This window comes from Maylandia zebra, linkage group LG6 (assembly GCF_041146795.1).
Source record: "Maylandia zebra isolate NMK-2024a linkage group LG6, Mzebra_GT3a, whole genome shotgun sequence".
In the NCBI taxonomy this organism is placed as follows: domain Eukaryota; kingdom Metazoa; phylum Chordata; class Actinopteri; order Cichliformes; family Cichlidae; genus Maylandia; species Maylandia zebra.
In genome coordinates, this window is record NC_135172.1 from 31,140,568 (window position 1) to 31,156,356 (window position 15,789).

General features: G+C 37.6%; 1 protein-coding gene and 1 long non-coding RNA gene across 3 annotated transcripts; one reads left to right on the top strand and one right to left on the bottom strand.

The window, feature by feature from the left end:
- Positions 1 to 3,354: 3,354 nt before the first annotated feature.
- On the bottom strand, positions 3,355 to 9,225 carry LOC143419195 (uncharacterized). Of its 2 annotated transcripts, XR_013099171.1 has the most exons (5): positions 9,151 to 9,225; positions 4,689 to 4,771; positions 4,330 to 4,416; positions 4,035 to 4,235; positions 3,355 to 3,949 (listed from the first exon to the last, which is right to left on the bottom strand). It is a non-coding gene; the product is annotated as an uncharacterized LOC143419195 (long non-coding RNA). The 2 variants fall into 2 exon arrangements; XR_013099170.1 differs by lacking the exon at positions 9,151 to 9,225 and having other exon boundaries at positions 4,689 to 4,812.
- Positions 9,226 to 10,360: 1,135 nt separating this feature from the next.
- Positions 10,361 to 14,204, top strand: LOC101468610 (uncharacterized). The gene is made up of 8 exons (XM_012918478.3): positions 10,361 to 10,506; positions 10,636 to 10,725; positions 10,948 to 11,010; positions 12,540 to 12,599; positions 12,677 to 12,739; positions 13,508 to 13,650; positions 13,764 to 13,864; positions 14,005 to 14,204. The coding sequence occupies exons 1-8, from the start codon at positions 10,383 to 10,385 to the stop codon at positions 14,147 to 14,149; spliced, it is 789 nt and encodes a 262-aa protein (XP_012773932.1). The 5' UTR covers positions 10,361 to 10,382; the 3' UTR covers positions 14,150 to 14,204.
- The last annotated feature ends 1,585 nt before the right edge of the window (positions 14,205 to 15,789 follow it).

The following is a 15,789-nucleotide window of genomic DNA, read 5'->3' on the forward strand; positions in this document are numbered from 1 at the left end:
AATCCACTGAACGGCTACCCTGAGGTACCCCTGAGCAAGATACCGTCCTTACACACTGCTCCCTGGGTGCCTGCTTAGTGGCTGCCCACTGAGTGAATGGGTCAAATGCAGAGAAAAACAAGTAATTTCCCCACGGGGATGAATAAAGTATACATTATTAGTATTATTACTGCTGGTAGTAGAGGTCAATATTTCAAGCCTTAAGCGGCTGCACAGAAATCAACACATGCCTTTGCCAGAAGGTTTTCTGTGTCTCCCAGCAGTCTCAAGAGCATGGAGGATTTTCCTGGAGACACACAGTTACTCTTATGTGTTTTGAAAGTCCCCCTTTGGTTGGCATACACTTGTGCATCTAAATGCATAATCACCACTTTCCATGTGTTTGCATCTGCACTGTACATATAAGCATAGATTTTTAGTACAACATGCAACTCAGTACTGTTGCTATCAGTAGCTAGATTAGACTTTATGGGAATATCTGGATATTGAGTTGATATAGACTTCAGAGGGACTTTTCTTAACAAAGACTCAAATTAATTAGTCTTTGTTTATATTCTTGTCTTATATTTTACCCCCCAAAAAACTTCATTGCAAAAAATTTGTGTACTAAATACTGAATAACAGAGTCTAAAAACACATTTTGTTTTGTTTTGGGGGTTTTTCTAAGCTTATAATGATGTGTTAGGCAAGAAAAGTATTGTCTATTATAATATTTGACTGAAAATAAAACCGCTTTGATGGAGCTTTACTTCAAATTGTAATTTAAATTGTAAATTTTTTTGTCCACGTTGACTTATGGTGTGCTGACAGTGTGTATGTTAGATTATTTTTTCTTCAACAGGAAGGTCAGTGTTAAGACTTTTTAAGTTATCAGTTGTAAAAATTAACATTAACAATTAACATCTTGTATCTTGTTGTTGTTACTTTTTCAATACCAGCTTTCCTGTTTTAATATAAATGTATCAGCCAAAGTTAGTTGTACTGCACTGTATGTGTGATGGTTCATGTGGAAATAAAATCAGCATTAAAAAAAACAAAAACATTATCTGTATGGGTTAAAGTGGGCCAGAAGGATCCAGAATAGTATTCCAGCACCTTCACTTGAGTGAGTTATTAAATTTGACTGGAAAGTTTAACCATATGACTTTGAAATTATTATACTTTTATTTTATTTATGTATTTTTTTTGCTGCTCCCTGGCGTTGCATCCAGTTAGTAAATATCTCCAAAGTGTCCTAAGTATTAAAAATAATGACCTCCCAGCGCCAAAACATCCCTTTTTCCTTCTCATTCACTGTGATGCATTTATGGTGCACATACGGTACCTCAGCATGTAGCTAGCTCTGCTGAAGAGCATAAACAGAGTGGCAAATCGCTGCATCCTGTGGTAGAACAGTGAACCAGACCCTCACCTACTGTGGGAGGGTTACTTGTCTTTGTTGCCTTTAAAATAATAAATGATTTGCCGTTAAACCACAACATCCACAACATGCTAATGCCGACGGAAGATGGTGTTAGATTAACATGATCTTTGATTCACTGAACTGCCAATACAAATCAGTCTGATAAAATGCATACCTAATTATTTAATTAGGTATGCAGCTCTTGAAGGACAACTGCCCAGCACAATACTGTAAGACTGACTAAAGATGTGGCTGTTGACCATATATACAGATATTTAGACCGTGAGACCATAACACCATCACAGAAACAGGAAAATGGATCTTCAAATACAATTTATGAAAATGTATATGAGACCAAAACTTTGTGAGTGGACCTGCTTTCTCAGGTAAGGAGTCTTTGTCAATTTGGTCATATTTGCCAAGAGAGAAAGCCTAAGAATATCATCATCAGGTACTGGCAAGACCCAAGAAGCAGACTTTGTGGTCAGTACTCAGTTAATTGAACTTTACTATCAAGTAGGGGCTAGTGAGTGTGGGGGGTAATGGGTGCTCTGTCACAGAGGAGGGTATAAACTAGAGTGGTCTTAATTGGCGGGGAAGCAGACTATGGGTGAGAAGCTAGGTTAGACAGGTGGAGTTTCTGTGGTTGCACAGGTGGTGCAAAAAGAGAGCAGATTTGTTGGAGATTTTACCGGCCTCAAGGCCAGTAGGCTGACTGAGCCGGCAGACCAAAGGATGGAGATTTTGGATGGAGATTTTTTGTTTTGTTTTGTTTTAATTTCTGGAACTTGTGTTTCAGCTTAAATAAAGACTTGTTTTAATTTGATTCCCTTTTCTTGCATCTTGCATTTGGGTAATCTTTATTACTGCATTGGTATTTGAAATATAACAATTTTTTAAATACAAATAAATAGTTTAATTACAAAAATATTTAATTTCATATTTTAAGTGTATCGTCCTTCAGAGGAAAAAAGTAGGTAGTTATTCAAAGGCCTTATACTTTGGTCATTGGACTTTTATCCAGCCACTTCAAGGGCTCATCTCTGCCATGTAAAATGACCCAGTAAAAGATATAAAAATCTCCTTCCAGATGATATATGTATGTTTATGATATATGTTTACATAAAGAAAAGTGCTAAAACCCCTTAAAATACCCTTAAATTACAAATTGTGTTTTCAAATCCAAATAGTTGCCAATTTTGTGACATACTGAACAATCAAAGAAGTGTTTCAGAAGAACACAACATCACATCATTTGATGGCTGTTGTTTATGTGCAAAATGTGAATTTGTAACATTTGCTGTCAAATAAATATAGTGGAGTAGATGTATTTTCTTCTGAGATCTGGTGAAATACATGACTTGAATTCATGTTTTAGCAACATTACAAACGTACGATTTGTTAATGTAACTCTTTCTTTAACAGTTCCTTTTGTAGGCTATTTGTTCTCTGTTAACTGTTGATCAGAACCAGGTTAGCTTCTTCACTCGCACAAGACTTTCTGCTTTCTGCCATTTTGTTCCCAGTAGAAAGGGGAAAACATCTAGATATGACTTCCCTCCAATGATAAGGAGGCTGCTGAGATGATGCTCCACTGCTCAGCTCTGTGAAAGTGACAAACAACCATTCACAGCCTACACAATAATGCGCTGAGATGTGCTTTAGAGAAGCTTTAGGTACAAAATGCAATTTGTTAGTGAAATTGACTGTACTACAAAGATACAGTTCTATAAATATAAACTTTCTATTCTATTTATCATATCTTTGACTTCAGAGACTTCTAGTGCAGGTGTAGGAAGACAAAATAAGGTCTAATGTGCTGGAAAATAAGAAAAAAATGTGAAAATATTCAGTGTTCTAAACTGCATGAAAAGATTGGTTTGTTAGGTCGTGTGGCATGTAAAGGTTAGGACCCAAAAGCAGGACACAGATGGCAGACTTACTAACAAAAAACAAGCCATTTTATTGAGGTTAATGTAGAAATTCAGGGCGTAAGAAAGTCCAAGAAGCAAATGAGAAACAAATCCAAAAGTCCGACAGCCATGAGGAGACAAATAGACAAGAAACTAGTGTGAAATTTAACAAATAGGACCCAAAACCTTCATAAAGAAAAATAATAAAAAAAAATACAGCTCACTTTGGTAGAAATGATGGATGGTAAAACAGAAATTATAATGAAAACCATGAAGTAAAACCAGACATGAACAACTCAATTTAACAAGAAATTCTCTTTCAGAATAATACAGACATAAACATTTCAAAGAATAATTAATAAAAATTATAAAAAAAATTTTTAAAAACCCCAAACAGAAATCCAAACTGTAATACAATCACAATCATTAACTGCAAAAGTCAAACATGTGGGACAATTAGCTTAAAACAGATTATAGACTAATAATAATAATAATAATAATAATAATAATAATAATAATAATAATAATAATAATAATAATAAACTTTGTTGAAATAATACCAAAACCATTTTAGAGAGAAACTCAACTGTTTCATATGAGCCGCCATTTTTCTAATTATACGATGAGATGAAACCTAAGAGAGAAAAGATGAGCGTGAGATCAGAATACCACAATTTCTTTTGCAAGTACAGAAAAGAGGAAGAACTGAAGTTTCTCACCATTCTGCCTCTTCTTCCCCTCCTCAAGACTCTTTATGATGTTAAGGAGCTCTTCATTTCTCTTTTCAAGCAGGCTTCTGTCTCTGTTCAAAGCAATGATTCTTTCTTGTAGTTCGCTACAAGAATTTTGGTTAAAATTTCCTGGTTTTAACTGGTTGTTGCCACATAACTTTTTTGTGTGGGGTGAGTCATTCCCCTCGACTAAAACAAAGAAAGACAAGCACTGAACAAATGAAGGCAGTTTGTGGATATTTTTTCTTTCTTTTGAATTTCATAGATAAGGAATGATGCTCACATGTGAGGCGTAAAGCAAGATTGAGAGTGGCTTGTATGACACACAGCACACCAAAGCTGAGGAAAAGCAGCTGAAGGAGTCGTCTCTCTGAAAAATCGAAATCATTTTTAGTATGTTGTAATATGTGAAGCCTATTCTGTTAAAACATATGCCATTCACTGCATTCATATCTATCTATCTATCTATCTATCTATCTATCTATCTATCTATCTATCTATCTATCTATCTATCTATCTATCTATCTATCTATCTATCTATCTATCTATCTATCTATCTATCTATCTATCTCTCTCTCTCTCTCTCTCTATATATATATATATATATATATATATATATATATATGTCATTACTGTCATTACCTTTATTATTGTCCATCCCGCATTTCCCATTGCATCTTTGCAGCTCATTTCTAGTCTCCATTTTCTCCATTACCTGCAACACTCTGAAGGCATCAACAGGAACAAAACTTCAGTGCTGTCTGATCATTGAACTGTTTGTCCTCTGTTGGTGTATTTCTTCAGCAATGATGGGTGAGGAAATATACTCATGCATTGTGGTTAACAGATTTGGAAATGGTAAAAATAGGGGAAGCAAACTGAAAGTCTAACAAATGATGAATCTAAGCCTTAAAGTATGTTGTCATGCTCAAGGGCACTTCAAATTGGGGAACAAAACTTTAACCCACCTGACGTATACATATCCTTTTCCACATAATGTCATATCTGCCATTAGGTTAATTTTTTTCACAATCACTGCTGACACTAAATTCTCTTCATCACGTCATCTTTGGCTGACAACTGTACATTGTTTGAATGACTGGGAAATGATAAATGGTTTTTCAACATATCTTACAAAAAACACGTTTAATATATGTGTCATGGTCCTGAGTCTGTGACCCAGCATTTGTGTTTGGACTTTTGGTTTATTTAATATTCTGAGGTTGAGATTCTGTTCCTTATGTTGGTTACTATAATTAACCCTCTGTTTAATATTTGTATTCTTAGGCCGCATTAGTTTTCCCATCTATTCTTTAGGTTCCCCCCCTGCTCCACGCCCCATGTGTAGTCATGTCTGGTTGTTTACATTTACAGTGTGTCCCTCGCTCTCTCTTTGGTTTGTAAGTCACATCTCAGTGCTTGTTCCCCTGTCTCATTAGTTATTGTCCAGCCATGTTCCTCAGGTGTTTCCTCTCTGCTCTGATTCACTCGTGTCTTTATATTGTGTGCATTTTCTTGTGTTTGTTGTCATGATCTCCCTCATCCCCCGCAGCTGTGTATTTGACTCATTAGTGTTCACTTGTTTAGTTCCTAGTGTTTCAGAGGTTTCCTGTTTGGGGCAATCGTAGGCTCAGTTCCCTAGTTTTCCTGTTTCCTCAGCCAAAGAGAGACAAGGCTTCCACCACTGCCGCTCTTCTCGTGCAGACCAACAACCTGCGACAAGAGTGTGTCTGCATCACTTTCCCCTCAAAAACTGCCAGGTATCACCACCTGAATAATCTAAGACTGTTTGTGTTTCTCATCCTTCATCCCTAAGTCTATTGCTTCACCTGTTCCTGCTCCCATGGTGGCTTGAACCCAGCCTTCCCCTGCACCTGTACCTGTTGCTCGGGTGAGGGTGGCTGGGACCCAGCCTGTCCTTGTCCATGATCCCAGAGTGGTTTAGACCCAGCCTTGCCCTGCGCCCACTCCAGTTCCCCAAGTGAAGGTGACTGTTCCAGTACCCAGAAAAGCTACAACTCAGCTTGTCCCTGCACCCGTACCAGTTCCTCGGGTGCAGGGAAAGCTAGTGTTCATCCATCAAATGCTCCTGTGCCTACTTCCAGCCGAGGCCCAGTCAACCTCAGCACCCGTACCAGTTCCTCAGACGGGGGTCACTGGCCTCCAGCAGGTTTCTCCACCCATACCAGCTCCTAGGATGAGGCCAGCCGAGGTCCAGTCCACTCTTGTACCCGTACCTGTTCTTGGGTGGGAGAGGCCTGTGTCCGGCAAGTTCCTCCTCCTTTCCCTGTTCCTAGGGTGACAGTGGCAGGACCCAGACTGTCCCTGCACCCATACCTGTTCCTCAGGTGGGGAAGGTAGACTTCAGTTCTGTGTTCTGTGGTGCCTACGTTTTCAACTTATTTACTCGCGTAAAACTGAAAAAGTACAGGCTCTGAAATGTACTCAAAGCAAGAAAGGAAAAAATAACTCTTTGTAAGAAGCTTTGTGCAAAGCTAAACAAACCCTTGTGCTATATTAATCTAATCTAAAAAAAATAGTATTAATAAATTAAAATACAACCTTTACATCAGTTTTAACTTGAATTCTAATTCAATCAGCTTGAATCAATTAAGTAGAAAATGAGCAAAAGAGAAAAATTAAAAAATACACTGAACAAAAATATAAACGCAACACTTTTGTTTTTGCTCCCATTCCCCATGGGATGGACGTAGAGACCTAAAATTCAGTCCAGATACACAATATAACCATCCCTCCCAAACAGTGGTCACAAATCAGTCCAAATGTGTGGTAGTGGGCACATCTGCCATATTGAGATAATCCATCCCACCTCACAGGTGTGCCACATCAGGATGCTGATCTGACATCATGAGTAGTGCACAGGTGTACCTCAGACTGCCCACAACAAAAGGCCACCCTGGAATGTGCAGTTTTGTCTCACAGCAAAATGCCACAGATGCCACAAGCAATGAGGGAGCGTGCAATTGGCATGCTGACAGCAGGAATGTCAACCAGATCTGTCGCCCGTGCATTGAATGTTCATTTCTCAACCATAAGCCGTCTCCACAGGCGTTTCAGAGAATATGGCAGCACATCCAACCGGCCTCACAACCGCAGACCTCGTGTAACCACACCAGCCCAGGACCTCCACATCCAGCAGGTTCACCTCCAAGATCGTCTGAGACCAGCCACCCAGACAGCTGCTGGAACAATTGGTTTGCACAACCAAACAATTTCTGCACAAACTGTCAGAAACCGTCTCAGGGACGCTCAACTGCATGCCCGTCGTCCTCATCGGGGTCTTGACCTGACTCCAGCTCGTCGCCGTAACAGACTTGTGTGGGCAAATGCTCACATCCGATGGCGTCTGGCACGTTGGAGAGGTGTGCGCTTCACGGATGAATCATGGTTCACATTGTTCAGGGCAGATGGCAGCTGAGAATGTCCCAGTTCTTGCATGGCCAGCATACTCACCGGACATGTCACCCATTGAGCATGTTCGGGATGTGCTTGACCGGCGTATACGACAGCGTGTACCAGTTCCCACGAATATCCAACAACCTCGCACAGCCATTGAAGTGGAGTGGACCAACATTCCACAGGCCACAATTGACAATCTGATAGACTCCATGCGACGATGTGTTGCACTGCATGAGGCAAATGGTGGTCACACCAGATACTGACCGGTTCTGGGTCCCCAGACCCCCAATAGCGCAAAAAACTGCACATTCCAGGGTGGCCTTTTGTTGTGGGCAGTCTGAGGTACACCTGTGCACTACTCATGATGTCAGATCAGCATCCTGATGTGGCACACCTGTGAGGTGGGATGGATTATCTCAATATGGCAGATGTGCCCACTACCACACATTTGGACTGATTTGTGACCACTGTTTGGGAGGGATGGTTATATTGTGTATCTGGAATGAATTTTAGGTCTCTACGTCCATCCCATGGGGAATGGGAGCAGTAACAAAGGTGTTGCGTTTATATTTTTGTTGAGTGTAGCTATATTTTCTGTTGGGTGAGTTTGACTGGCACTACTGTTTATGGTGTCATTATACTAAACAGTATGAAGGTGAATTAATCTTAGCATTATTTTAACTTCTGTAGTTTCACTTCAAATTCATCTCTGCTATACTTAATGTAACCTAACTCTGACCATGAGCACACCATCCACTGTGCACCACTCAAACACAATGCTTTATTTTAAATTCATCATATTAATGCAAGCTAACTAGATTATCCTGAACTATGGTGCATTTTCATGAAACCTTTAAATGACACATTAGCCTACCTCAGTTGGTTTCGCAGCAGCTTTATGAGCACTTAGATGTAAGATTTAAATTTCCAGTTTATTTCATTTCATTTAATTTCTTTATTTATTTCACACATGGTTCAACAGTGTTTCGTTTCCCACATACAGATCCTCCTTCCCATTAATATAACACTGCACCCATGGGTGAAAAGGAGCAGGAAGAAGAATAAATTCTTGTTAGCACCTGCCCCTTATGTGCAATCCAATTATTCTTACAAGAGGACGCCAGTAACCCCCAAAAATCCCTCTAACGTGTATTTTTATGTAACAATGCAAAACTAAACAACAAATCTGTATAATCAGCAATATACAGCACTAAATGGCAATGAAAATTTTTCCTTCCACATTTAGCCCAAATTACTTTCATGTTCTTCATATTGATTTATCCTTTTAAGTATATAACACATTTTAAAACGGTGCATGTTTGTACACCTCTTGAGATTATCTTGAAGAGAATTCCATATTCTTATACCCTTAACTGTAGGACACATTTGTCTTTGTGTGGTCCTAGCAAACTGATGCTTAAAGTCAAACTTCCTTCTACTGTCCCCACTTCCTGAACACAATACAAACACATACCACTTAGCAGAGGTTAAATCTAATCTCTTCCTCCTCTCCTACACTGTCTTTATCTTTCTCCATCACTGAGTGAAGTTAACTTTTATTTCTCTCCCTGTGAAATACAGCAGCTGTACTTTTAGCAAGCAACACACTGTGTAACAAACTGTAAACAGAAACTGTGTTCACCAATGTTTGTTGATTGGATATAAATGTTGCATTTGAAATTACTTGCTTTTCTCGCTCCTCTTCTGTAGTGCTAGATAGTTGATGAAGTACGCAACTATAACTTACAGACATGTGCACTCGTTCCAGTCTACTTTGACTCTGACTATGGTAAATGGGTTTGGCTCCTCCTTCTCTTTTATGCTACATACCAGCCTGTTTTGAAAATGTAGGCAGTAAAAAGTTCTCATATTTCTTTAACAAGGGAATAAAAGTAAAAAGTTGAATAGATTACTAAAAATTCTACTTAAGTACAGTATTAAAAGTATTTGTACTTCATTACTTCCCTCCTTTGCTGCAAATAAACCTCATAATTCAGAAATTATTGGTCATGCTTGGGAAAATAATTACTGGAAATCTTAATTAAAATGTTCAGGCACCTCTGATGGAGAGTTGTACTTCAAACTAATTTTTAATTTAAGCTTGTTAAGAAATATATATATTAAGAATAAACTCTGAAGAATAAACTGAGGAGCCGAACATTTAGAATGACAAATTAACTGATGACAAAACTTACAAAACCTAACATAATGCTCTGGAGGTTTCTTACACTATGAATGTGTTATGATTCATTGATTTTTTTAAAATTTGCATTCTGTAACAGCATACCAATTTTGTGCTTTTGGTGAAGTGAAGTATTAACCAGTTTGTAGCGCCGCTTGCTGTGTGGATAACAGTGTCTAGAGTAACTTTTAAGGTTAAAGATAATAATGAACCAAATAAAGGTCTCCATTATAAAAATTCAGGCAAATTATAAGATGCAAATAGATATATAGAAATATCTTTGTTTCTTCTGTTCACATAACTGTTTTAAAATAAATGTAGTTACAATCAAACTAACCAGACCGGCAGTAACACAGCCTTAAGAGACAAACATGAAAAAACAAATATTTTTCTTTTGAGTAAGTACAACAGATAAAGAAATAATGTTCTGATAATAGAATGTGTGACAGAAGTAAAGGATGTGGATGGTAAAGTGTCATTTTGATAAAGTACTGATTTTAAAAAAACAAACAATAAAAATGAAAAAACAAAAAGACAGGACATCTGCTGCTTGCTAGACACTTTTATATGCGTCTCTTCCTTCCTGTCCAAATGAGGTTAAAAGTGTGATGACATTTCTTGAAAAAAAAAAAAAAAAGACAAATGAGGAAGAAAGTATTTTCCTGTGTAAGCAACTTGAAAAACAATGCACAGTGACTAACGGTTGTGCAAGGTCACATCAATTTCTGTTAAACATGAAAGGCCATAGAGATGAATCTGGTATGGTTCCGGATATTAGAACCCTCAGCTCTCCAGCCAGGAGTGTTGGCTTGAACCGGATCACTGATGAAAGCGTTGAAGCTGCTGCATCTGTGTCAGGTAAGACACAAATGAAATTTTAGTGGTTTTTTTTACACTTTTTAGTGTGTGTAATGAATGTGTGTGTGTGTGTGTGTGTGTGTGTGTGTGTGTGTGTGTGTGTGTGTGTGTGTGTGTGGTCCTTTACAGGAGGAAAGCTGCATAAATGGATTGCTGGGAGCTTTTGTCTCTTATGTATCCTACAGGCTGCTCTCAATGTTTCCCTGCGTCTGGCTCTGCGTAAGATGGCTTTAATTATAACTTAAATACTCATGTTAATAAATGTTGTTATTGTGGAAACAGACAACAGAATGGTCTATCACCACTGTTGCCATCTTATGTATAAATGATGCATGATGTCCCTAAGCTAGTTTATTGTTACGGTTATTTAAAAGAATAGTTTTAAAGAAAAATGTTGTGTTGGGTGGTCATAATCTGATATTTTGCTAATCTCTACACTAGGTACTGATGTTACCTGTGAAAATCGAACTAATGTAGAAGACAGTTTGAAGAAGATCAACTTTGGTAAACATCATGGGGATAAAAGCCCTCTAATAGTCACAAATAAATGCTTATTAAATATTGTGCACACATAATTTGTCAGGTTTTATAAATGCCACATAATAATTCAATAAAGCTGCCAGAAATATGGATAAAATTTTACAGTGTGCAAATAAGCACGAACTATATACACTACCAATCAAAAGTTTGGACACACCTTCTCATTTAATGGTTTGTCTTTATTTTTACTACTTTCTACATTGTCGTCGTCATCATAGTTTATGTATATATCACCTTAAAAACGCGCAAGGCTTACCAAAGTGCTGAATAACAGAAATATAAGAGATACAATAGGAATAATAAATACAATAAAATAATAAACATTGTAAAAACAATAAAATATAAGTAAATACAAGTCAGAGTCAAAAGCCAGTGAATAAAAATGCGTTTTTAATCTGAATTTAAAAACCAGCACTGATGTTGATTGACTAATGTGAAGAGGAAGATTAGATTGTAGATACATACTGAAGATATCAAATATATGAAGCAAGATATATGGAAGAATGTAGGCAAGAAAAAAAATGATAAAGAACTTGATGTAAGTTTTAGATTGCTGAAAGAAGCCACCCTTTGCTTTGTTGACAGTGCTGCTAACCCTTGGCCTTCTCTTACTTAGCTTTATGATCACCTGAAATAGTTTTCACTTCACAGGTGTGCCTTGTTTGGGTTCATTTGTGGAATTTCTTACCTTCTTAATGGGGTTGCGACCATCAGTTATCTTGTGCAGAAGTCAGTTTGGTACACAACTGACAGCCTATTAGAATTCATGCTATAGCAAGGACCAATCAGCTAAGTAAAGAGAATCGACAGTCCATCATTACTTTAAGAACTGAAAATAAGTCAGTTATTAATTTGTTAAAACTTTGAATGTGTCCCCAAGTGCAGTCACAATACCATACCATACACTTTGCGTTTAGTCGGACCAGCATTTATTTTTCAACAGGACAATGACCCCAAGCACACCTCCAGGCTGTGTAAGGGCTATTTGACCAAGAAGGAGAGTGATGGAGTGCTGCCCCAGATGGCCTGGCCTCCACAGTCACCTGATCTGAACCCAGTCGAAGAGATGGACCGCAGAGTGAAGGCAAAGGGGCCAACAAGTGCTCAGCATCTTTGGTAACTCTGTTGGAAAACCATTTCAGGTGACTACCACATGAAGCTCATCGAGAGAATGCCAAGAGTGTGCAAGTTATCAAAGCAAAGGGTGGCTATTTTGAAAAATCAAAAATATATAACACATTTTGAGTTATTTAACCCTTTTTGTTTACTACATAATTCCATATGTGTTCATTCATAATTTTGATGCCTTCAGTGAGACTACAATGTAAATATTCATGAAAATACAGAAAAACCATTACATGAGAAGATGTGCCCAAACTTTTACCTGGTAGTGTATACTTTCATACATTTATGCAATACATTCAGTTTAAAATGATGTTTTTATCATGCTCTGCTTATGTTTCAAGTGTTGGTAAGCTCTCTAAAAATATCAGCTTTGCAGGATTCTATGAATAAGGAGCGAGAAGAGCAGGAGAGGCAACTCGATTATATTGGTGAATACACGTGTTTCCATTAGTTATCAGAAAACTGGCAATGTATGTAACAGCTCGTCTCTCTTATCTTATGGCAGCTTCACAGCTGAATTTCCTGACAAAAGAGAGAGAGGAGTTGAAGAGGAAGCTAGAGGACTTTGGTAAGTGTGAGCATGAAACTCATACTCATACTCATAACATGATCATATCGTTTTCTTGCTGCCAGGATTGCACAACCAGTTATTGGGTATAGGTGAAAATGCTCTTTATGATTTCCTTACTGTACTGCCTTATGCAGAATTTTCTGAATCGTTTTAGTCATTGCTGACATCACTGTTGGGTTTTGTTTAGTTTCTGTTCTTCTAAGTCACGTCTGTTTTTGTATTTCATCTTTCTATGTTCCCTGGTTTCCCTCCTATCTTCCCTCTGTGTCAGGTTCATTTTATTTTCCCACTTCTGTTGTTTCTACGTGTTGTGTTGTGTTTACTTCCCCATCTCATTATGTCAGTTGTGCCACCTATCCCCTCGTTATCAGGAAGATATATTGTGTCTGTCTCCCTCTGTCTATTGTGGCACCATCCCTCAGCTCTCACATCTGTGTGTACACTAGCTCTTTACCTCCCTCCTCCAGGTATCTTCTAGTGCTTTTGATCTTGTGTAGTTTGGGCTTTCATCAATAAATGTTCATTTTAAGTTTACTCCTTCCTTCTGTGTCTCTGCATTTTGGTTCCACAAATAACCAGCTCAAACAACAACACATGACAGGGGATATACCCATTCACAGCACTATACACTATATACACAATACCAAACAAACACATTCAAATGAAAACTATGTTGTATCTTTTAACATTTGACACTTATTTCACAGGTGTTATTTAGGTTTGTACAATACTGTAACTACAGTTCATTCTTTCTTCTCATGAAAGCTCACTATGCGCAACAAGGTTGGCTGTATTTCAACAGCAGTTTCTATTATATTTCTTCAATCACGAAAACTTGGCAAGACAGTAGAGATGACTGTTTGCAGAGAGGCGCAGTCTTGGCGATCATCAGCAACACAGAAGAACAGGTATGTTCATTTATGATATAATTAGATAACAGAGTGAAACATTTAAGTAAAACAAAAATGTGTGTGACATCATTTCAATGGTTGATTGCTGCATGTTTATGTTTATGTGTAAGGAATTCATAAGGCTGCAGCAGAAGGTAATGTGGATTGGACTGACTGACAGAGAGACAGAAGGAGTTTGGAAATGGGTGGATGAGACTCCATTGACGGCAAGGTTTCCACTTTAAAAATTTATCAAATTAAATAATTCCTCTATTTACATGTTTAGATTGTAAATATCATGAACTTGTTGATTTTAAGTTGTTTCTAATTTGCACGTGTTTGTGTTGCGATTTTGTCCTCTTTATCTTTCAGCTTCTGGTACTCTGGGGAACCCAACAATTTTAAACGCAGAAATGAAGATTGTGTAGTAATAAATCACTACTATGATTATGAAAACAACTGGAATGATGCTGCATGTGAAAACCTAAACTTTTGGCTCTGTGAAAAAGACATGTGAAACATGTGGGTTACAGTTTTGCTTTGTTCCTGCTAAATAGTTTTAATAAAATATCCTGCATTAAAAAAGTCTAAAATGTGAATGTTCCCCTTTAAGCCCTTTGTGAAACAGTAAAAGTAAAGATCTGTGTATTGTTATATCTCACTCAAGTGTTCATACAGGTTAATCAGGACTTAACAATTAACAGATCTTTGGGGCCTACTTTCCAGGCCACTAAATCTTAACCCAGTTAAATACCAAGTGCACAGATTATAGAGAAGAACTGCTGATAGCAGGTGTGTGATTTGTTTTTGACTGCAAAGCCACCCTGGCAAGTACATATTCAGTGGACGCAGGATTGACATACAGGGGACCCTGGTCCCCCAACTAAAATACTATGAAGTATGTTTATACAGTGTAGCCATGTCAAAAACTGTTTTTACAAATGAACTCATTCTCGCAGCTGGAAATACTCTGATTTAAGCCTTGCAGAAGCCAGAAAACATAAACTCACTGTAAATTAATTTGACAATTTTCTGCCATATTCTTATGTGGTGCAACTCGGACATTACATGGTTTTTATTAAAAGTTTAAACTTGGGAATATATTTTCCTCGATGTGGCCTCTAAGATAAAATGACTTTGAAACCTCTTGCATAGAGGAACCAGGGACCATAACAAAAACTGGCTCAACTAACAAACCATAACTTAAGATAGAACTACAGCAAAGCAGGAAGCTCTGTGCTTAAAACTGCAGATGCTGTCAAAAATGAAAGAAAGATAAGGAGGTTCGCTATATCCAACGAGGATGGATATACTTCAAACACAGTTTATATTACGTTTCATCTATTGAAAACACCTGGAATGACAGCAGAGAGGACTGTCTGCAGAGAGGGGCAGACCTGGTGATTATCATCAGCAGAGAGGAACAGGTACAGTATATAGGAGCAAAATCTGTTTCTGAGACACAAAGACAAAAGTGTCTCAGTATTTCTATATAAGAGAAAAGTCCTGGAATGATGTACCATGTGACAGTAAAAAAGTCTGGATTTGTGAAAAAAATGTAGAGATAATTTAACCCACCAGAAAAGATGTAAGATGTAAAATCATGACAAATATATGTAGTCATATAATATCACCATTGATTTCAGGTAGTCAGCTGATTTTAAGTGAAAGCAGAGAGGCAGAAGAAAAGACAACCAACATAATACTTTGTTTATAAAGTTGGTGTGCAGGCTGTTGTCTGTATATTATATAATCTTATATAAAGCTTCTCCAGCTTTTCTCAACATATTCCAGAAAAAAACCTGAGTGCCATAAACATGTGGACTGATCTGTGTGAGGGAGGAGGGAGGTAGTGACGTGGCATTTCAAACCATATAGTTTTATCCTTCCACACTGAGTAGTAAAATCTCCATCTTACTTACTTTTTTTTTTTTTTTTTAATTTAAGACAACTCAAATGACCAGAGCTGATCAGCTTTTTGAATGAAAAGTACTAGTAACTTACTTAAACTGAGTTCTAAAAACAAGTTGATAAAAACTCAGTCTACTTGATATTTTTAGTTAAACACATTATTAGATTTTACAGTGTGAAAAGAATTTAGATGATGTTCAAATTTTCATTTAAAAATATATATCTTTACCTAAATGTGAATGGATT

Bases quoted from the DNA above. Each gene is read 5' to 3' on its own strand.
- LOC101468610 (XM_012918478.3), top strand. From the start codon at position 10,383: ATGAAAGGCCATAGAGATGAATCTGGTATGGTTCCGGATATTAGAACC. The intron at 10,726-10,947 runs GTAAGATGGCTT...TCTCTACACTAG, and splicing joins TTCCCTGCGTCTGGCTCTGC to GTACTGATGTTACCTGTGAA. The intron at 11,011-12,539 runs GTAAACATCATG...TAAAAATATCAG, and splicing joins TTTGAAGAAGATCAACTTTG to CTTTGCAGGATTCTATGAAT.